At 32.6% G+C, this 23,776-nt stretch overlaps 1 protein-coding gene across 1 annotated transcript; it reads right to left on the bottom strand.

Annotated features, from left to right (window-relative positions):
- Nucleotides 1–667: 667 nt before the first annotated feature.
- LOC132720914 (RPA-related protein RADX-like) lies at nucleotides 668–22,942 on the bottom strand. The gene is made up of 14 exons (XM_060705147.1): nucleotides 22,833–22,942; nucleotides 19,024–19,194; nucleotides 18,429–18,561; nucleotides 17,609–17,743; nucleotides 16,611–16,789; nucleotides 15,959–16,038; nucleotides 15,089–15,319; nucleotides 13,358–13,437; nucleotides 10,420–10,529; nucleotides 9,699–9,833; nucleotides 7,579–7,767; nucleotides 4,540–4,689; nucleotides 2,777–2,984; nucleotides 668–2,027 (listed from the first exon to the last, which is right to left on the bottom strand). Exons 1-14 carry the CDS (start codon nucleotides 22,929–22,931, stop codon nucleotides 1,717–1,719), a joined length of 2,211 nt encoding a protein of 736 aa, XP_060561130.1. The 5' UTR covers nucleotides 22,932–22,942; the 3' UTR covers nucleotides 668–1,716.
- Between the last annotated feature and the right edge of the window lie 834 nt (nucleotides 22,943–23,776).

Raw genomic sequence — 23,776 nt, 5'->3', positions numbered from 1 at the left:
ACAAGAGCAATGTCAACATGGCCATCCCCCGCCGAATGTGTTTGCTCATTGGAAGAATGTATATGTAGTAGAGCAGAATAATTCAATTTTAAGAGGTCTTTTGGTAATGAAAACTGATGGCTGAAGTGATAACAGATTTGAAACCTATGTGAATACTGATGGCTGAAAATAACAAAGGGCAATAACTGAAAAATAATGCAGAGTAGGTTATCATTCTTGTGTGCTGCACCTCCTCAGTAAAATCTATCCACCTATGAGGCTTCAAGTTGATACCTCAATAAGCTCCCAAAAAATAGTATGAAAAAGAACAAAGGGCAATAACTCAAAAATTATAAAGGGAAGAGTTATCATTCTTGCGCACAGAATTCCTCCTCAATAAGATCTATCCACCTAAGACATTTCATGTTGACATCTCATACACTTCTGAGTTATACTCCACTCGGGTGAAAAATTAGGTATGAAAAATAACAAAGGGCAATAACTCAAAAATTATGAAAGGTAGAGTTATCATTCTTCTGCACTGCACACCTCCTGAGTGAGATCTATGGACCTATGAAGTTCCATGTCAAATACTTTTTGAGATATGCCCTGGACAAAAATGTCGGACGGAAGGACGGACGGAGACTATTTCAATATCGCCCGCCGCCTTTCGGCGGGGAATAATAAAAATATTACATTTAACATGCTACATAATTATATGCTAAAAGAAAACTATCAACATGGATTTTTTTTTATGCTTTATCCATGTTTTTTCATCCCTTAAAAACAAGATGACAAAAATGTCAATAAAAATATTGCAAGAAGCCATCCACTTCACTATTCTCAGTGGGAAGTAATGTAAAAAAACAAATCTTTTCAGTTGAAAAAAGGGAGATAATTTAGAAATAACATGTTTGATTTGGTATATCACACCGACACAGTATAGGTCATATGGTGACGTTCCACCTTTACTGGTGAAGGAAGACCTCAGGGGCCCTTCCGGGCATTATTTTAGGCACAAATGGGCACCTGAGTAGAACCACCATTGTTCCTTAAGCTAGCTGGATAGCTTCCTCACATGAAAGAATCCAAAATCCCTCTTGGGATTCAAAACCAAAAGCGGTGAGGTTTGAAGCCAAGGACCTTAACCACTCAGCCACGGACGCCCCTAACATACGACAGTTATCTGCCTATGATTTCAACTGAGCTTAAACATAATAAATAAGCATTTCAAGCAAATAAGCAATAGTTTTGATTGTATTGAAATCATTGACCATAACATGAAAGATAACCAACACTCAAAAAATATTTCACACTGTAAAAGGGGCATAACTGTACTAAAATGAATTTTTGGATTACATGCTCTTTTGAAATTGGTTCTTTATATGTTGACATTATGTTTATATTGTGCAAGTTTTCAAACTTTAAAATGATACATTGACAGAATATGAGTTTTCACAAATAGTTAACCAATACTGTTGCCATCTTAAGAGCAGAAGAAAAAGCTCAACATTTCCTCCCACAAAAAAAACATGTTCAGCTAAAAATGCTAATCCTCAATTAGCAATGCATAGATTCCTGACCTGTCTAATTAAATTATCGTATTAGTGGTTACAATAAGAATTTTCTTCCACAACTTATTTGTTAACAAAAAGGCACATGTCATTGTTTGTGGTTAAATCTGTTGTTATTCAATAAAAGGTCAGAGTAGGGATCAATGAAACTTATGACACAAGTTTAGGAACCAGTCAGGGCAGCTCTGTTCACCATAATCTCAGTGTTCTCTGTGTCACCTTGGTAACAATCTAACACAACCAGGAACCGTCTATCAGCACAGTCTTTCACCGTAGACATAATCTGCTGTATGTTTCCAAACTGGTTCCCAGCTTTTGATTCAGTATCTGAGTAAGCGGCACCAGTCAGAATGTTCAAAAAGGATGCGTCATCTTGAAGAGTATGTACTATTGGTAGGTGTGAGGTTAGGAGAACTTGACTGTTTAACCCAGCCCAAGTTATACTGATATACGGTACCTTTATACAATGCTCACCTGAAAAAAAACAACAATATACATGTACATGTAAACCAAATAATAAATAAGATTAGAGCTAATATCTAAGTCTTTGTTACATCATTATTAAGATCTTGCACAAATTATAAAAAGAGTAACTTAGAAAAGTATAACCTTATTTATCAATATTTGGCTTCAAAATTACCCTTTTTATGTTAAATCGCTGTAAATCTCACTAATTTGGAAGGGGGCTCCATGAAGAGGTGGAAGTGGCAGAAATAAAATACAAGAAAGTTATCCAGCAAAATGTTTTACTCATGCACACTAAACTATAGTCCTAATATTTAGACATTAACCACAGATTTGAAGTTATTTTTTACATAATAATATTATGTCAAATCCGCTTTTTCGATGAACGTAAAACTGTAAACAAAAAAGAAAATGCGAAGTCTTTCAAGGAAGGACTAACTACAATAATGCCTGATGATTATAATAAACCGGGGAAAAAACTTTTTCCTAACCGTTTTGGGTTAAGGGTTTGTCAAACAAGAAAGGTTTCTTTGAAAATTTTTTCAAAGAGAAAAAAGCTTTTCCTCTTAACTGATGTAATGTCTTTGCTTCTGCTAAGGTACCAGATTATGTCTGAAACAGCAAGCAAACAAAATTCTTTCCACCAGTAAAGCTGGAAAATTTGACATTTGACCCTTAGGCTATACAGTGTATAACCTAAAACCTAACCAAACTCATTTTTCCTTATACATGTACACTGAACATGAACGATCTCTTACCTATGTCTGTACCTCCTGTTTGCTGACCTGCCACTAGCTCTGTATGAGGGAATTGCAGTGATGACCTTAGTGCTTGCCAAAGGTCAGCTGAATATTTAATTGGGAAGGAAATATCTCGATCAAGATGGCCACTGCCTATAGACATCATGTTATGCTCGTTCTGGTATATATCTGGGTCTAATGTCATTTCTACATCACTTAACTTTGCCTATAAATGAATAATTAGTAATTGATGAATTGATTAATAATCAATTGAATCATTTATTAATCAGTTATTATCAGTTAAATAAATTAATTAATTCAATGAGATGGTACAAACAGGTTACTTCCCCTATTTATTCATGTAGTGTAATTTACTACATTTTGTAATAAAAAAATGTGTCGTCATGCCATGGATGCCCCCTCATGCAGCTAAAATATCAGATGTTATAATATTTAGTTCCAAATTTGTTTGCACAAACCTTTTTTTTTCATTTTAAGTTCAGAGCCCTTAAAACTATTCAATGTTAACACAAACCATTTTTATACAAAGTTCAGGCACTGAAACTATTCAATGTTAACCTTATGTAAATTGTATATTGCATATTTGTAGCAAAAATAATGGCTACAAAAGTCAGAAAGTATAAGTGCTAAAACTGAAAATTCAAAATTTTTCCAACATTCAAGAGAGACAACTTTGTCCAAAACCATGACCAAATTCAAACTTAAACTGTTTATTCCTAAGATGTATCTTTATGTCAAATTTGAGTTGAATGTGTACAACCATTGGAGAGATAATGAATGGAAACTAAAAATTTCTGAGTTTTTTCAAAATTCAAGAGGGATAACTCTGTTAGCTATCATTAAACAATTAAATTTGAATTGAATATATACAACTGTTGGGGAGTTAATGAACGGAAACTGAAAATTTCCTTTTTTTCCAAAGTTAAAGGGGCATTACTTTGCCAAAAATCATTGAACCATGACCAAATTTGAACTTGACCTGCGCATTCCTTTGACATATCATATGTCAAATTTGGGTTGAATTTGTAATACCATTGGAGCGATAATGAACGGGAACTGAAAATTTCATCAAGGGATATAACTCTGTCAAAAATCATCGGACCAAGACCAAATTCAAACATGACCTGTATTTTCTTATGATATATCCATATGACATATTTGAGTTGAATGTGTGCAACCGTTACAAAGACAATGAATGGAAACTGATGATGATTGAAGGACGGAATGACGGAACAGGGTAACACTATATGCACCTGCCATTTTATTGCGGGGGGCATAAAAATCCACCATGATGGGCAACGTCTGTTTTTCTTTACAAAAATCATTTCTTACAATCAAATATAGTAAAATATAGTGTGTACTACATACAAATAGCAAAATTCAAAGCCCTGTATGCCTTAAGAATTTTTATGTTAGTAGCTGAAAAATGTCATAAACTACCATCAAATTCCCAATTGAACAAAAATTAACAGGCCACCAATTTTACGATTTCCAATTTCTAAATAAATTTTAATACATACACATATATACACATGTAAACAATAGCAAGTAATAATTTGAATTTCAGTGAGTTTCATTTAGATAATTCGAAAGTAAGATAATGTTAACAAAATGATATCCTTCAATGCCACCACCCCCTTCATATTTTACTGCCTTTGTTAACATTAACAAAGATTCAAAATTCATTGCAGACATTTCATTTTTTGATATACATAAAAAAAGTAATTTGAAAAAATAATATTGAGCCTTTCTTTGCCTACCTTTTTCTGAGAACTCTTTTTAGTCATATGACTATTACAATGTTCCAGGTTGAACTTGACTTTGACCATTGTGGCCTGTACTAGGATCTGCCTGTATTCCCGGAAATTAAAACTTGTAAATGTATTCTCCCAGTCACCACTAGCTACAAGCTGTAATACAACAACCTATATTGTAAAATGCTTATTATAATACTGCATGTTTGTAACATCGCTTTTCAGTTGACAATTATGACATTATATATATTACCTGTATACAGAGCTGCAGTTGATTTATGAATTAATTTCAGATTTTTCCCTCATAAAGTAGTATTATTCATTCAGGGCTCGCACTGGCAGGAGCAATAAGCAAATTGGCTACATATTTATTAAACTGGCTCAAAAAAATTGTGACTGGCTCAAACTTACGAAAAGTATGACAGTCTAAATTTAGATTTCACTTTTTAATAGCCTTTCAACTTGGGTAATATTTACAAACAACTGTTAATATAAAGTCATATAACCTGTCAAACATCTTTATATCTAATAATATATGCAGGTACTAAATTGCATAATACTGACTGTGGAAAAAATAGAAGTCACAAAATAAAGATTTCAATTATTCATTTTCTGTATTTTCCTAATATTTTGCTGAAGTTTTTTTTTTTTTTTTTTTTTTTTTGGGGGGGGGGGGGGGGGAAGGGGGAGGATTCACATGTCTAGCCTATGCTTGCCATTCAACAAGTATTTTCACAGCAGCTTTTTAGTGTGTTACATGACAGCATAATATACTAAACATAGTTCAAAAAGAGCCATGTCAACATGGCCATCCCCCGCCGAATGTGTTTTCTCATTGGAAGAATGTATATGTAGTACAGCAGAATAATTCCATTTTAAGAGGTCTTTTGGTAATGAAAACTGATGGCTATAGTGATTACAGATTTGAAACCTATGTGAATACTGATGGCTGAAAATAACAAAGGGCAATAACTGAAAAATAATGCAGGGTAGGTTATCATTCTTGTGTGCTGCATCTCTCCTCAGTAAAATCTATCCACCTATGAAGTTTCAAGTTGATACCTCAAATACTTTTGAGAAAAAAATTGAATTGAAAAATTAAGTATGAAAAATAACAAAGGGCAATAACTCAAAAATTATAAAAGGTAGAGTTATCATTCTTGTGCACTGCACACCTCCTGAGTTAGATCTATGCACCTATGAAGTTTCATAATGATATCTCAAAGGCCTTTTGAGTTATGCTCTGGACAAAAATTAATTTTGAAAAATAAAAAAGGGCAATAACTAAACAATTATGCAGGGTAGAGTTATCATTCTTGTGCACTGCACTCTTCCTCAATGAGATACATCCACCTATGAAGTTTCAAGTTGATACCTCAAATACTTTTTGAGATAAGCTCCGGACAAAATACATGTAGTATGAAAAAGAACAAAGGGCAATAACTCAAAAATTGTACAGGGAAGAGTTATCATTCTAGTGCACAGCATTCCTCCTCAATAAAATCTATCCACCTATGACATTTCATGTTGACATCTCAAACACTTTGAGTTATGCTCCACTCGGGTGAAAAATTAGGTATGAAAAATAATAAAGGGCAATAACTCAAAAATTATGAAAGGTAGAGTTATCATTCTTGTGCACTGCACACCTCCTGAGTGAGATCTATGCACCTATGAAGTTTCATTTTGATATCTCAAAGGCTTTTTGAGTTATGCTCTGGACAAAAATTAATTTTAAAAAATAACAAAGGGCAATAACTCAAAAAATATGCAGGGTAGAGTTATCATTCTTGTGCACTGCACTCCTCCTCAATGAGATCCATCCACCTATGAAGTTTCAAGTTGATACCTCAAATACTTTTTGAGATAAGCTTCGGACAAAATAGCATGAAAAAGAACAAAGGGCAATAACTCAAAAATTGTTCAGGGAAGAGTTATCATTCTTGCGCACAACATTCCTCCTCAATAAGATCTATCCACCTATGACATTTCATGTTGATATGTCAAACACTTTTTGAGTTATGCTCCACTCAGGTGAAAAATTAAGTATGAAAAATAACAAAGGGCAATAACTCAAAAATTATGAAAGGTAGAGTTATCATTCTTGTGCACTGCACACCTCCTGAGTGAGATCTATGCACCTATGAAGTTTCATGTTGATATCTCATAGGCTTTTTGAGTTATGCTCTGGACAAAAATCAATTTTGAAAAATAACAAAGGGCAATAACTCAAAATGCAGGGTAGAGTTATCATTCTTGTGCACTGCACTCCTCCTCAATGAGGTCTATCCACCTATGAAGTTTCAAGTTGATTACTCAAATACTTTCAGAGATATGCTCCGGACAAAAATGTCGGACGGAAGGTCGGACGGACGGAGACTATTTCTATATCCCCCGCCGCCTTTTCGGCGGGGGATAATAATGGCTGGTGCTAAAAAAATTTCAAACTAAAATTTCAGACTATCTAATGTCAAAATTTTACGAAGTAATTATATTTTAACTTTTGCACTTGCATATCAAGAAATTTACATGCAAAATCAATCCTTAAAATCAAAGATTTTTCAAGCTGCCATAAATACATCCTAATGACAAATACAGTAATCTCCGCTTATAATGATATTCGGGGGACCGTCAAAATAATATCATTACATCCCAATATCATTATATTCGAGATGCAACCAATTTGAAAACAAGTCAGGACATCCACAGCAGCATCATAATAAGTGGTATATCATTATAAGCGATACAGTTATAAGTGGAGTTTACTGTACTGTATGTACATTTATAAATACATGTACATGACTGCAACAAATATCTTTTCCTATCATATATTATGTTGTCAGTAAATTTAAAAATTTCAACAGTATCCTATTGAATCAAACAGAAAACAAACTGTACAAAAACCTTACAAAAGACACTACATGCCAAAGTTACATTTCAGAAACTTTCAAAAAGGCAAATATCATAAGCAACTTACATACCTATGTGTCTTTTAGACAAGTTTTTATTGAATTTCTTAAAGGCAAATACCATGAACTTACTCACCTGTGTGTCTTTTAGACAAGTTTTTATTGAGTCGATTGTGTCTGGTAGAGGTGGAAAATTAATATAGCCACCAACACTTGACACAGCTAGCCGATTCTTGCATTCTTGTGCTGCGGCCCATTTCCATAACCTCTTTATTACAGGTTTCTCCTTTAACTCTTCATAAAGCTCTTCATTCAACAAACTTATCTGAATGTCACATTAATATGAGCTCATTTTCTTTTTATCAAACGTATAAATATTGAAATAATCTGTATCTGTACATATTTAACTAGAAATGTGTCATCATGCCACGGATGCCCCCGCATGCAGCCAAAATTTCAGATGTTATAATATTTAGTTCCAAATTTGTTTGCACAAATTATTGTTTTCATTTTAAGTTCAAAGCCCTTAAAACTTTTCAATGTTAACACAAACCATTTCCATACAATGTTCAAGGCACTGAAATTATTCAGTCTTAACCTTTTGAAAATAGCATATTTCATATTTGTAGCCAAAATAATGGCTACATATATTTCCACAAAAGTATGAGTGCTGAAACTGAAAGTTCAAAATTTTTCCAATATTCAAGAAAGATAAGTTTGTCGAAAATCATTGAACCACGACCAAATTCAAACTTAAACTGCTTATTCCTAAGATGTATCTATATTATTTTCAGTGAAAGGGACATAACTCTGCCAAAAAAATCATCGAACCATGACCAAATTCCAACTTGACCTGCCCATTCCTTTGACATATTCATATGTCAAATTTGAGTTGAATATGTAACACTGTTGGGTAGATAATGAACAGAAACTGTAAATTTCATATTAATTTCAAAGTGAAAGGGGCATTACTCTGCCAAAAATCATTGAACAATGAACAAATTAGAACTGGGCCTGGGCATTCCAAAAACATATCCATATGTCAAATTTGAGTTGAATGTGTTGTACTGTTGAGGATATAATAAACAGAAACTGAAAATTTCATATTATTTTCAAAGTAAAAGGAGCATAACTCTGCCAAAAATCATCAAACCATGACCAAATTCAAACTTAACCTGTATTTTCTCATGACATATCCATATGTCAAATTTGAGTTGAAAATGTTGTACCGTTGGGGAGATAATGAACGGAAACTGAAAATTTCATATTATTTTTAAGTAAAAGGGGCATTACTCTGCCAAAAATCATCGAACCATGACAAAATTCGAACTTGACCTGTATTTTCTCATGACATATCCATATGTCAAATTTGAGTTGAATGTGTTGTACTGTTGTGGAGATAATGAACGGAAACTGAAAATTTCATATTATTTTCAAAGTAAAAGGGGCATAACTCTGCCAAAAATCATCGAACCATGACCAAATTCGAACTTGACCTGTATTTTCTCATGACATATCAATATGTCAAATTTGAGTTGAATATTTTGTACCGTTGGGGAGATAATGAACGGAAACTGAAAATTTCATATTATTTTCAAAGTAAAAGGGGCATAACTCTACCAAAAATCATCGAACCATGACCAAATTCGAACTTGACCTGAATTGTTTCATGACATATCCATGTGTCAAATTTGAGTTGAATGTGTTGTACGGTTGGGGAGATAATGAACGGAAACTGAAAATTTCATATTATTTTCAAAGTAAAAGGGGCATAACTCTGCCAAAAATCATCAAACCATGACCAAATTCGAACTTGACCTGTATTTTCTCATGACATATCCATATGTCAAATTTGAGTTGAATATGTGCAACCCTTACTAAGATAATGAACGGAAACTGATGATGACGGAATGACAGAATGACGGAATGACGGAAGGACGGAATGACGGAAGGACGGAACAGGGTAACACTATATGCCCCGGCCATTACATGGCGGGGGCATAAAAAGGATTTTGTTTTAAACGTAATACTTTAGTTTTAAATGTGATACTTTAGACCTACATGTCCTAGTAAATTAATGTTACCTTGATAAACTAAACTGTTTCATAAATTACAGATAAATTAATCAGTTATTAAATATCTGAAACAACAGGGGACACTGATTGCATTGACAGTTTATTTTTCATTTCATCATAACACATGCCCGTCCATTCATTTGTCACAGTAAAATGATATATAGAAAACCATTCTATTTACCTGAGATTCAGCAGTGGTAGTAAGAAAAACCAGTCTACTTGTATGAGAAGTTGAAAGATGATCTAAATTCTGAACCAGTCTAACATGTGAACATACTAATTTTACACCAGGATGTATATCTAAATTTGTCATACCCTGAAACAGAATAAAATCTGAACCACTGTCACAGATTACTCACAGTTCTTAGTACTGTTTATGTTACAACAGAATAACATTGGAATAAATCAAATAATGAAATTTAATTGGATACAAAGAGACTAGCATGCATTTTTCATTTCTGTAATAACTACAGGCAAGCATTTGCATCTTTTAAGAGACTATTTCATGGAATGTGCAAGCATTTATACTTGTTCCATAGCTTTGTTGTTATCGGGACAATTATGACCAATTGTCCCATTTCATTATCAGAATATACATTACATGTGCAGTTGCAATGATAGTTAAGAAACTCAACAAGCACAATTATCGCTTGCTAAATTAATCTGTTGACACAAGTATCGCCCAATATTGAGGCTAAAATGCCAATATACTACTGGTATAGCTCTTATGTAATCACTGCTGTCACTCAAAGGATTGATAAATCAACACTGATCTATCAATCAATCTTGATAAAATAAAAGTCATAACACCACTTTACCAAACTTCTTTTGTCAATTTCCTTATACCAAGCAGTGTCAAAAGAGTTATAATCTAAATGGGATACCATGGATAAATACCCTACCTCTGCAATCTTGTATATTTGAAGATAGAATGGTTTAGAACTGGACGCGTCAATCAACTGTATCCATCTTCTTACCCAGAATCCACCGCTATCTACACCAAATTTATCTGCTTATAATACAGAAAATTATATTAAATTATGTCCCAACATTTTAAACAACTTTTTGGGAATAGGATATTTTTTTTTAAACACTTTACATTTAACCTGTAATTTGTTACTGAACATATAATAAGTAATGAAAATCCATAAATTCTGATTTACTATTAACCCTCTGAATATAGAACAGTCCATTTTAAGTTAAAACTAAACTTTCTTAGCTACGCATTTGCGTTGGTTTAAAGGTAAAGTTACGTTCAGTTTATTACTGGCATAATATACAGGTTCTGTTTAGTGAAACGCAATTAATGTACATTTAAGTTTTGCCCAAGTCCAAATTTACGTAAAACTTACAGAATGTTAGTGGAACACTCGCCAGGCTGATTACTTCCAGTACCAGCAGGTTAAAGGTTAATATCGAAACCAGAGCTGCATCAGTACTAAGGGTGTAGTACTTAAGTACCAGTACTTGGCAAATTATGCAGTACCATTAATACCAGTACCAGTACTAGATTTTAGCTCGGTACTGCAGTACCAGTACTTTTTTTGGTGAAGTAATTAAGTAGCAGTACCATTACTTTTATATATTCATCAAAGTTTGAATAAATACACAGTGTCAAACAAATAATTGCAAATATTATTCAGCAAAGAAATAAAATCATAATTTACTTTAAAGTTAACATAACATTTTTACAACTTTATAGTTTTAACATACTTTTTACAAACAATATTTACAACATATATTCATGTCATATCTTATTGTTTAGTAACCAGTCAACTGTAATACAATGCAATCATCTTTCATTTAAAACACAACAGTCTTTTGTTGCCTTTCACACCTTCACACCTCTGTTCAATTTATACCAAAGTAAATAACAACTTTTTATGGTGCTAACAATATCACTTGAAATAGGATTATTTAGAATAGAAGCAATTAATTAGTGATTATTTTGCTCTTTTACTAGTAAATACAAAGTAATAAAAGATTTTAATAAGGATATTTTAGGGTAAAGAGTTATTGAGTCTGTTTATCTCAATTTAATTTTTACTTAAAGTCTTTGGTGCTTTTTATGATGAATACTATGTTAACATTTGAAGGAATATTGCAGCAAATTATCTATAGATTTGATAACTTACTTTTTTCACAAAAATAAAATAATGTAATTTACAGCTTTATTTTTGTATTTTCTGATCGCAAGATCAGTAAATACATAGCTAACATAAAATTTCCTAACAGACCTAACAACGCAAAGTAGTTCTCACTCAAAACTACTTAAAAACCAGCAATTTAAAAGACAGAATAATTTTTAATGTAGGCATTTAACGAATTACAGTGCATTGAAAGTTCAGATTAGTCAATAGAAATATGAGGTTACAATCACAAATTTCGCGGATGAATATCATTTTAATCAATGAAAATGTTATTTTTAGCTATGTCGATTACTGAATACTCCAGGGCGTAGTACACAAATAAATCTGACTGCCGAGTAGTGGAATATATACATGTCGGACTGTTTTGGCAAGAAGAATTTCGCTAAATTATTTTTATCAGTGTTAAACAGGTTTATCGTGAACAAAATACCTCGAAATTGATAAGGATTACAAACACAAAATGGAAATTCTCAATTTAAAATTACAATGTATTTGTTTTTATTCAGGCTACATATTACGTATTACTTCACCGTGGTGCAGGGGTATCGCTCTGGTATCGCGCTCGTTTAGGGTGTGAGAGGCCTAAGGTTCAAATCCTAGTCGAGGCAACTTTTTTTTTAAGTGTCTTTTTTAAGGAAGTAGCCACGATATGCAAGGATAAAGTGTGGCTGTCATAAAAAATGATTTTTGATGCAACTCTAGTCATGCAAAATTCCATATGTATCAATCTCAAACTGTTATAGAAAAAAATCTTAACGCAGTCGATGCGTAAGATGTATTATAGTATATAAAAATAAACTTACATAGGAAAATACATACAGATAGTCAGTATGATTTAGATTGCAAAGATCAGAAAATACCACAGAGCTTGCAGCCCTTTGATTTGAGAAAGATTGATGCTATTTTTATCAAAACCAAAAGTACTGCCTAGTAATGCAGTAGCAGTACCACTTTTTAAGACAGTAATGCAGTACCAGTACCAGTAGTAGCAAAATTTTGTAAGAGTAATTTTGTATCAGTACCAGTAATTGCAAAATCGCTGCAGTACATACTCCAGTACCAGTACCAGTACCAGTAATGCAGCTCTGATCGAAACTGAGAAATAAGGAAAATTGAAATATAGGGAAAAACCTTTTCCCCTTTATCTCACAGGTAAAAAGACAAAGTTTGGTCCAGACAAGCATGATCTGGTAGGATGGACAGACTGATGAACATGACGTAAATCATTGTTTTTCGGGTTCTTGTTAGGTTTTACGTCACACTAACATAGTATAGGTCATATGCCAACTTGTGGATGAAAAAGTGAGGTGCTCTTCTGTGTATTATTTCTGGCATAAACGGATACCTGTTTAGAATCACAGTTTTTCCATAAGCTTGCTGGATAGCTTCCTTAGATGAAAGAATCCAAAGTTTCTGTCAGGATTCAAACCCACAACGATGAGGGTCAAGTGATTTTAATTCAACAACCATAATCACTTGGCCACAGACACCCTTAAGTAAATTATCACTAAGTTATAAAAGAATATATATTCTCAGTCAAGGAGCATGATCACATTATAAAGCACTGCCAGGCAGCCATTTGTACTGATTACACGGTGCTCACCCCAGTATGGTTTGATTAAAGTCATACATAACAACTGGTGAAACTATATCATCTAGAGGTAAGAAAAAAAATATAAACAAAACTCACTATTCATTGGCTCTCTCTCAAATCTCCCAACATATGACACTATCCCAGCTATATCACATATAAAATTGTTTGGTAAACATCTGAAAAATAATAATGACCAAAATAGATTTATTACTTACATGTATTGTGGAAAACTGTACATGTACCCATTGATTAAATTGATGAATCTGATTCATTTATCCAGCTACAATGTAAGTTTAAACCCCATTATGGACATTGAATTCTTTCAAGTGAAGAAGCTATCTAGCTAGCATAAGGGAACATTGGTACTTTAGTGCCTGTTATACTTGAAATGATAATTTCCAAATGTTTTCCTAAGTCAGTTAAGTTGGAAATGCCACCTTTTTTTTTTAAACCAAAACAACTTCAAACAAATATTTTACATATTTCACAAATAAACCAATGAAATTACAAAATTAACCTTTGATGCTTTTATTTAATGCTCTTCTTTTAAATCAAGACAATAGAATTAAACATAACAAGAGCTGTCCGTAAGACAGCGCGCTCGACTTTTTTATTGCTTGCCAATAAAAAAAGTTTTTGCAGTAAAAGGCAATACAAGAATCTCTGTATTTTTAAAGTGAACTAGTTGTTTGATACCCTTGAATATTACAGCAATGTTTATATGACATAATTTATGGTAAAGTGAACAAGTGGATAGGAATGAATTTTTTTAGATTTTTTAAGTTTTTTAGTGCTTGCCTATAATACAAAACATTGACAGTTAAGGGCCATAATTCAAATAAAATCTTTGACAGAATTACCTTCTCCTGGACATGTTTGGGAATCATGATTGTAAACAAGTATTCCAACTTTCAAATTAATATCTCAAACAGTTCAGTCAAAAAGTGGACTGGTACTAAAAACTTAACCAAGATTCTAAGTCGATAAAAGGCCTTAATTTTTAAAAACAAATCCTTGACAGAGTTACCTTCTCTTGCGTACAGATGGGGTAATGATGTGAAATAGCATTAAAAGTTTCAAAGCAATATCTCAAAGGGTTAAGGCAATAAGTGGATTTTACCCATATTCAATGTATTTTCTAAGTCAAAAAGGGGCATAATTCTGTCAAAAACCTTGACAGAGTTATGTCCTCTTGTCTGTTGATGAAGGTCGTGATGGTAAACAAGTATGGTCAGTTTCAAAGCAATACCTCCAATGGTTTTGAAATAAAGTGAGGTGGTACAAAAAACTTAACCAAGCTCAATACACTTTCTAAGTCAAAAAAGGGCCATAATTCTGTCAAAAACCTTGACAGAGTTATGTACTCTTGTCTGTAGATGGAGGTTATGATGGTGAACAAGTATGGTAAGTTTCAAAGCCATACTTGTAATACTTCTGAAATAAAGTGGGGTGGTACGAAAAACTTAACCAAGGTGTGACGCCGACGCCGGGGCGAGTAGGATAGCTCCCCTTTTCATAGAAAAGTCGAGCTAAAAATCATGAGATTGTAGTACTTGGAAAAGACCCTAACACTGGTTTATGAAAAAACAAGATGCACATATTTACATCATTCCCAAAAACATTCAGATTTATCATTAGTCAACAGTAAAAATTGTTTTCCTTTATCAATTATGAATCAGTTTGGTATTACAAATCCTGTTTTAAAGATCTCCTCTGTTTTATAGGAACTTTGAATTATTTCAAGTAGAGTCACCCAAATTTCTTTCCCTGCCAGCAGAATTTTCAAATAAGACCATAACAGTGTCTGATTAACTTAAATATAACTACCCTGCTTGCTTTCTTGTAATAAAGTTGTACTGCAGGGGAGGTAACTCTATCTCATCAGGTATAGACGCATTATCGAAGACTCGAACTTCCGACTCAGGATGATGACTGTTCAGGTTGATGTCTATGTCAAAGAACTGGGTGTTCTGTAGCCGGGGTTTGAACCTGGGTTGAGATTGGAAACTCTTCTTTACTGTAAACTTCTTGAGTAATAATACAGTTCCTTCTTTAATGCTGAATAATATAATGAGGACATTCAAATAAAATAACTTTTTATTTTTTTAAAAGTGTTTACCTTAAAGGGACTCCAATGTGTTATTTTTTGACATATAGGGACTGAAAATACTTTTTCAAGATTTGATTTTTGTATTACTGGATGTAGGTATGGACCAATAACTTACATTCAAAATTTCAGATAATGCACTCACTCCATTTTCCAGGAATAATCAATATTATAGTAAATTTGACCCAAAATTAAACACTTTTCGCTCAAATCAACCCAAAAATCACATAGAAATTGATTGTCAATTTAATACCAAGTATATCTTTATAATATCTATTGCAAAGTTTTTCATTTAAGTATACCATGCAGTGGATTTTATAAAAGTATTTCAAATTTTATGATTTTAGTCTATTGGACCTCAGTGGAGTTTCTTTAATATGATGTAACATTTACATTTTTTTTACATACATGAAATTGATAATAATTATCTTTAGTAAGCAAGAAAGACAAAAAGTGCTCAGTAACATAATGAAGAGCATTATTTTCTTTAAATTAATCAAAAATTCTTGTTCATTATACTGAAGAAGAAAAAATCTGATCATCTTATAGCAATTTAGCTTTTTTTTTCAGTTTCAGTTCATTTAACTTACCTGAAATAAAATCTTGGACACATGGCATTCCACAGAACTGCTGTACAAGCCCCAGTTTTGTCCCCAATCAGCAGATGTGCCTGAAACAGTACATGTATGCATAACCACTATGAACCCTTATCCTACTAAATTTGTGTAAAAGACTTTAAATATAGAAGTATTTGTTTTCAGCTCGATTGTGATTAAAGTTTGAAACTAACTTGAAAACTCTTGAGTTCAATTCCCGAAATTAACCGGAACAGGTGTAATATGAGGAAAACAGGATCAAACCCCCTATCCCTGGGTTCAGAGGGGGATACCTTTAACATGAGGACACCCCTCCCCTTTATATTGGTGGCATAGATTTGTTATTGTTTCAGATAGCTCTCAATGTACAAATGTAATTAATTTTACATAAGAACTTCATACATATATTTGTTGAACATTGAATGTTTTCTTTACACAAAACTTTTCTTTACACAAAACTTGTTGGATTTCTCCCTGTAATGGAAAATAAGTTTGTTGTTTACAAAAATCACACTCACCTACCAGTGGCCAAAATGGTCATGAGTCATCAAATTGGCCTCTCAGCCACTGAAGCACTTCATATTACACTTAGTATCGATATATGTATAAAGCATTAAAGTCTCATAATTCCCTCTTATTTTCTTACCTGGAATGGCCATTTATCATTCTTTCCAGGTTTGGCGTAGTGAATCATCCGAGATTTTAGCAAGACTTTCACCATCAACACGGGGTTAGCTATTTTCACTGTGCTCCATTTCTTGGCCAAGTCTTTAATGCTGTAGATATCCTGTATTTTTGTATCACATAGCTTAGTCACAGCAGGCACTTTTGAATAGATAAAGTTTATAATTCAGAATAGTAATATTACTAATAAAGGTTTATTACCGTAACAGCAGATGGAAGTAACAAGCTTGAAAAAAAAGACCAAACAGTTGCTGCAAAATAACCAAGTCTAGCATGTGACAGAATGGATTCAACAAAAGATAATGAAATTTGGCTTTAAAAATGGGACAACTTTCCTGCAAAAATTTATTTGTATGACATTTTAAAGAGTACAACTATCTTGCTCAATCAAATATTAATTAAAATATATGCATTCATTTCTTATTGTAAAATTTAAATTTTACTCAGACCTTATAAAATTTTTTTTTTACTACCTCCCTTTCTTTACATGAAATGTTAAATTCGGTAATATCTGTATAAGTTATGCTTTTTGGAACTTACAAAATTGATAAATTTTAATTTGAGCATCAAATTTATGATATAAAACCATAAAAAATTTGTGTTACAGGATCTTTATAAGGATCAAATAAGGAATGTACATTTAAAATGATCATTTGACCTCACAGCTTAACCTTTACTTAAAACCCTATGTGAATATGTAAATTGTATCTGTCAAGCCATTTTGAGTCGTAAAATTATGTTAATTTGGAAAAATAATAACCAAATTATGGATTTTTATATAGTAACTTGAAAGTTTTGGATTCCATTTTAGAAAAAAAAGGCATTTTCTGCAATGGGAACAGAGCTGTTTACAAAGCAAGTATAAATGAGATAAAAACTGGCCTGTCTAGGTTACCAGATATCATTTATTCAACATACTTTTCTACAGATATGAAACAAAATCTAAGAAAGCATCGTCACCTGTAGTTTTCCAGATAGGTCCATACATTTCCATTGTAGACCAAACACTGGTAAAATACCCTCTTGATGATGTCATAGGAATATACATCTGTTCTAAATACCCACTGTCTTCACACCATTGTAAACTGCTTAACTCTGTTGAATTTTTGTGTACAAAAGATTTTATATTACACAAGAATGACATATAGTATACACAGTTCAGTCTGTACATTTAAATATACATATGCATATTTTGTTAGCAATCTACACATATGAATGGACTGGTGGCATGTTGATGAAGCGATTTTGTTTTAAAGCACTACTTTTTGTGTTATAGCACTACTTTTTGTGTTATAGCACTACTTTTTGTTTTAAAGCACTATTAGGGTAGCACTATGACATTGTTCCAAGGAGAATTAAGGATATCGAATGAGTGTAGGTTCAATTCTTAGTAATGAATCTTCACAAAAATGGCATTCCATGAACCTTCATAAATATAACATTTTATTTATAACATCCTTAATATGATCTATTTTTCAAATAAAATAACGTTTTTCATTGATGTACCTACAGTGTAATGATAACATTTAGCATGGTTTTACGCCATGTACTTATAATGTAAAATGATGTCACATCAAAATATTTATATGCACGGCTGTGCCATATTATTTTTATGGAGTTGTTAAAGCTGCATGGGCATGCCATAAATGCCTTTTTGATTCCCTTTGTTCAACACCATCAGAAGCAATGGATTTATTAAATGACATCATTAAATAACACATCTTTCAAAGACTTAACAAGAATATAAAAGAAACACTTTTTACATCAAATACTAGTATACCTGAAGGATCTTCGAGCTCCTTAAAACCAGTGACCTGAACCTCTTCCACAATGACAACATTACTACCAGACAGATCAGTCTCGTCAAAATGTAGCCGACATTTCTTTAACCTCACTGTGTGACCGGCTTGCAGCTGTAAAAAATATTCAAAGTATTCATAAAATATAACATTACTGGAGCAAATGATTGTTGTATCCTTAAAATTTCCCCAGATTAACTCTGCTAGCAGCAACTTATTCTATCTATGTGACAAGCGCAGACAAAGATACCATAAGCTGATATATTTGTGCCAATCCATCTGATATTAGTCAGCTCTGTTTGCTATTCAGTCAGTTTAGATGTAGAAATGGTTTTGTCAAGACTGAAAGATGGACATTTCCAGAGCTGCAGCAGGAGAAAATTGAATTATGCTTCTTGTCTACAACTAAATCTTATCATGATTTTTATGAAGTTAAGTATTGATACCTTTAAGGTTGTTTTAGAAAAGGGCTACATTTAAGTTTTAGAACAACGATGACAAGGAAAATGCAGCAATAATAATAGCTATACTTTTTATTTGAAACAAACAAGCTAAAGATTAAATCTGAATTTATACCTTACAAGTCTGCACCAGTTTGTTTAACTGAGGAGACAATATGGCCCTCATCTTATGTGTAGTGTCAACCAATGTGATCTGTATAACATCCAGTAACTGACCTTGACCACCAATGACCCCAATCTGAGACACATGCTTAGGGTCATTTAAATATCTGTGCACTGCAATTATCTGTAAATAAGAAAACTAGAATTACTTATAGAAGTAAATAGAGGTGACTTTTGACCTTCCAGTGCTGTAATATTGTACATTGTAACAATAATTATGTTGAAAAAGTAAAAATTTCTTCTGTTTCTTTTTTGTTTTGTTTTTTCAAATTAGATTTTTACAAATGTCAAAGAGATAAAAACACAACAACAATATCTTGGAATCAAATTACAAAGGTTTAAAGTATTAAATAATAAGATTGTACATTGCACTTTTTAATGTAAAATGTAAAAGTTGCCCTAAACATGTCATGTATTTGTTTATTGACATAATATCTGATGAAATCTGGCATTATTAGTATTCCTTTCCCTAATATCTTAACTTATTCAGTAGAATCTTTGACAGTTTACTCTTGTTAACATAATTCTATGATAACAATTTGACCATGAACCAAAACTGGCTAAAAGAAAGCCTAAATCAGTGAATGAAATGCCAAAAGGTACAGAAATCACCCGGTCTTGGTCTAGATTGATGGTGTACTGTGCTTCTTTCATGAGCTTGCCTAACCTTACAGTTGTATCTCCTTTCTATATGACTTTGCTTTTCAGTTTCATACCTATGTCATCATTAATTAAGATTGTCATTAATACCTCTTTTTAACCAATATCACCTCTATGATCAGGGTCTTTCAAATAGAATGGTCTGGAAACACGCTATGTAAACCCTTCTCGCTACAATTAAACATGTCTCGGTATAAATCGGTATAGTTTGATATAAGCAAATTATATAAGAGTTCAAGAAAAGGGCGAATATTAAATACAAGAGCAAAAATGAAAATTTTAACGACATGATGTTAATTAAAAATCTTTTAAGTTTTGAAAAAAGGATAAATATTTCAGGAAATGATGTTTTTAAAGTCATCTTTGTTAAAAAAGATAGATTGTTTGTTCAGAATATTTGTCGGTAATCGGCGCCATTTTGAAAATGCACCAAATTAAACATCAAATATTTGCAAATAAAATCGTGAAATATTATAATATTTTTACATGATACGATTTAATAACATCTTTTCTCTGTAAAATCAATTTCTATTTTGTCATTGAACAATGCATAAATTTGGAAAAGCTCATGGAACTCGGACCTATTTTCAAACAGAGCAGTAGATTTTTACCTTGACACCGGGAACAAAAAATTTCTAATTTCATTGCAAATCTTTGAAATTGTTACTTTTAAAGTAAAAACTGATACAGAGTTAGTTTTTAGTAATTTTTTGATTGATTTAACAAAGCATTATCTTATAATTTGATTTTTGAATGATGATCGATGTGCCATGCCATATATCACTGTCGGTAGATAACCCAATCACGTGACTCAACCGAGACAGCAGTCACAGCATTTTTCGTAAAATTGGTCTGTCTCCAGACCATTCTATTTGAAAGACCCTGCTATGATGTAGTATTTTAAAGACTTAGACCAGGTCGCCTCTAAATTAAACAAATAGTAGGCTAGAATTTCAAGATGCTGTTCATCTCATGTATATTTAGTCACGTACATAGTTTACTAATTTTGTAAACAATAATTCACAGATATTGCCAAAGTTTAACAAGAGCGCAAAAATCAAAGACTGGCGGGAAAACCCGATTATCACCAAAATGCTCAAAAGATTGTTGGTCTGAATCTGACTATCGTATATTTTGGGAGCGCAAACAGGACGTTTCTGCCCCAAACCAAATCGGCCCTTGGGCAAAAATTGGTCCCTAGACGTTTCAGCCCTTTTCCGGGAGACATTTTGGTCCTTTATTATTGCAGTTTTATCTAAGTATTTATAAAAGGAATTTTTTTTCTTAAAATCATTAAAAATTGTAGTATATTGATTGATTGATGGCACACAAACACTGTGACATTTTAATCCTTAAGGTATTAGCACCCTAATGCATTACCTCTGCTTTGAAGAGTATTCAAATAGGCTAGAATTACTGTTAACTACATTGAAAATGAGGGCCATGGGTTCAATCCCCAGAAGGGTAAACTTTTTTTTTCTTTCTTTTTTTCTTTTAACATTATTTATGTATCCCTCATGTCCCATATGGAAAGAAAAAAGTGTTTAATTTTGAATTTTTAATTTATATAGGTATTTATTGGCTAAATTATGCTAGATCTAGTAATAAATATGGTACCTGATAATTTCAAAGTGTAATATAATCAAAACTAGACGGTAAAAGTATTTCATTTTTTACAAGATCAACCAATATACTTTTTTAAAAATTTAGGGAAACTTTGAAAACAGGCACTCATTTGGGTAAATTTTAAGAATTTTTTTATTTAGGCTCCTAAAGTAGAAAAATGGTCAGACATGAGGTAAAAATGGGTGGGGTAGGGTAACATTTTTATACAGATTTCATAAATTTTAAGTAGAAACTATAATTTTGCTTATGTGGATTGTTAGCTGAATGGTACTATTTGTTTCTTACCAAAAATTCATGGGAAAAATTTTTCATTAGAATGTTATTGCAGATTATTTAAAGGTTCCTCATTTCTAAAAAAGGGCCCTCATAACATCCTAGCTTGAGTTCAGAAAAGTGGCCATAACTTGATTTCTGTACGGTAAACTTTGTTTAAATTTTGCATACAGGTGTACTGTAAGGTATACATCTGACCTATGATGTCAATTCTTTAGTTCCTGATAGTGCCCATTAGGGTCCTAATACCTTAATTGATAATCCATAATAGATCTATCAATCACTATTAAGATAAATGCTTTTTTTCAAGGTGTAACATTAATACACCTAAATAAAGACACTTAATCTTTAATTTATAAGACAGCTGACAAATGCAAAAACTTTTTGATTAACAAAATTAATTACAAACATACTTCAAAAATCATTATCTTTTGATCTCTTTTAATCTTTAGCCAACACTTTAGATATATGTTTTTTTTTTTCAAGGTTAACAAATTAATTATTAATATAGCGTATTGCTTATTAGCCGTTAGTTATAATATTATGCTCTGATTGAAAATCTATTACTTTTATTGTAAAAAAGGTTTGTTTTTTTTATATAAAAAATGTCTGTTTACAATGTATTGTTTGTTTTATCTTAAAATTTTGCTCTGTTTGTTTTGATTACTACTATTTTAGTCTCATTCAATTAAAAATAATAATTTAATTATTCAATTAATTCTCCTCATTCCTTTTATTCTTGAAATTAAAATTCTGGTATAAAACGCATTAAGGTAAGACTTGATCTTAACTAAATATGGGGCCGATTTGGTAAAGGGCCGAAACGTCTTGCATACTTTGGGGCCGATACGTCTTGGGGCCAAAATGACTCGAAATCTTTGGGAACTTCCTATCTGTTGTATATATGGTATATATACCTGTGATGACACCTTAAAAACAGAAAATATAAAATAAAAAACGAATGATTATTTTACTGACTTTCGCATTCATAGGCGTTGCCTTAATTCATATCATTAAACAGGCCGGAGTTTCTCGTGGGAAAAGGAACGATTATTCTTTTCACCGATTTTTACATTTGGCCGATTTGGTTTGGGGCCGAAACGTCTTTTTTGCTACCAATTTCATACAAAAGTCGGCCGATCGGTCCTAAAATTTGACTAAGTTAAATAAGGGGGTGTATATAAGAAAAGTAAAATAGTTTACCAAAAATTCGGATGTTTCTAATTCGCTCTTTGATATACTGGCTTTGCGAATTGATTTTCTTAAAGATGAAATGGTTTCGCATTTTGTTTTGGCCGCCATAACCGGCGTCGTAAAACTAAACGACTGTGAAATTTACAATTCGGGGGTGGGGGCGGGGCGGCTTGTTTATGCCGCATTTTGCACAGGGGGGGCCACACAGTGTTTGGATGGTATATACTGCTTGATAGTGACCTTAAAATGAGATTTTAGTCATAACCTTATAATATGTATATAAATGTAGACATTTATATACATATTATAAGGTACATTTATATACATATTATAAGGTTATGACTAAAATCTCATTTTAAGGTCACTATCAAGCAGTATATACCATCCAAACACTGTGTGGGCCCCCTGTGGCCCCTTGTCTATATTTATATACATATTATAAGGTTATGACTAAAATCTCATTTTAAGGTCACTATCAAGCAGTATATACCATCCAAACACTGTGTGGGCCCCCTGTGGCATTTTGTATGACGTGGTACGTATTGCTTGATATTGCATTAGCTAAGTGACTATTGTTACTTTAAAACTATTGCAAGGGATATATAGATCTACCTTCAATTCTCTAGAGGCATTTTACCTAATGATTGTCATGCACTTAAAAAATAATTTCCTTATTTGAATCTTTTTGGCACACCATGCAAACATTTGATATAAAAACGTTTAAATGCATCAGTTCTTAACGCCAGTGTACAATCAGAGACATAGATAACATTGTTATCTAGTACTGGTCCGTACTTGACAGCGAAAGCTGCCGGGCTGATGGACCCTCATTAAGGCCAAGTCCAATGGAGATCACAGTCATGTGTGTGTAGCTAAGTTAGAAACTACACCATATTCCCCGAATTTCTCTATAATCCCAATCAAAGACAGATCTATATATATACCTTAGTCGC

Source organism: Ruditapes philippinarum, unplaced genomic scaffold (genome assembly GCF_026571515.1).
Source record: "Ruditapes philippinarum isolate M1 unplaced genomic scaffold, ASM2657151v2 ctg715_1_1_1_1, whole genome shotgun sequence".
Lineage (NCBI taxonomy): Eukaryota > Metazoa > Mollusca > Bivalvia > Venerida > Veneridae > Ruditapes > Ruditapes philippinarum.
This window is presented reverse-complemented; position numbering and strand designations above follow the sequence as displayed.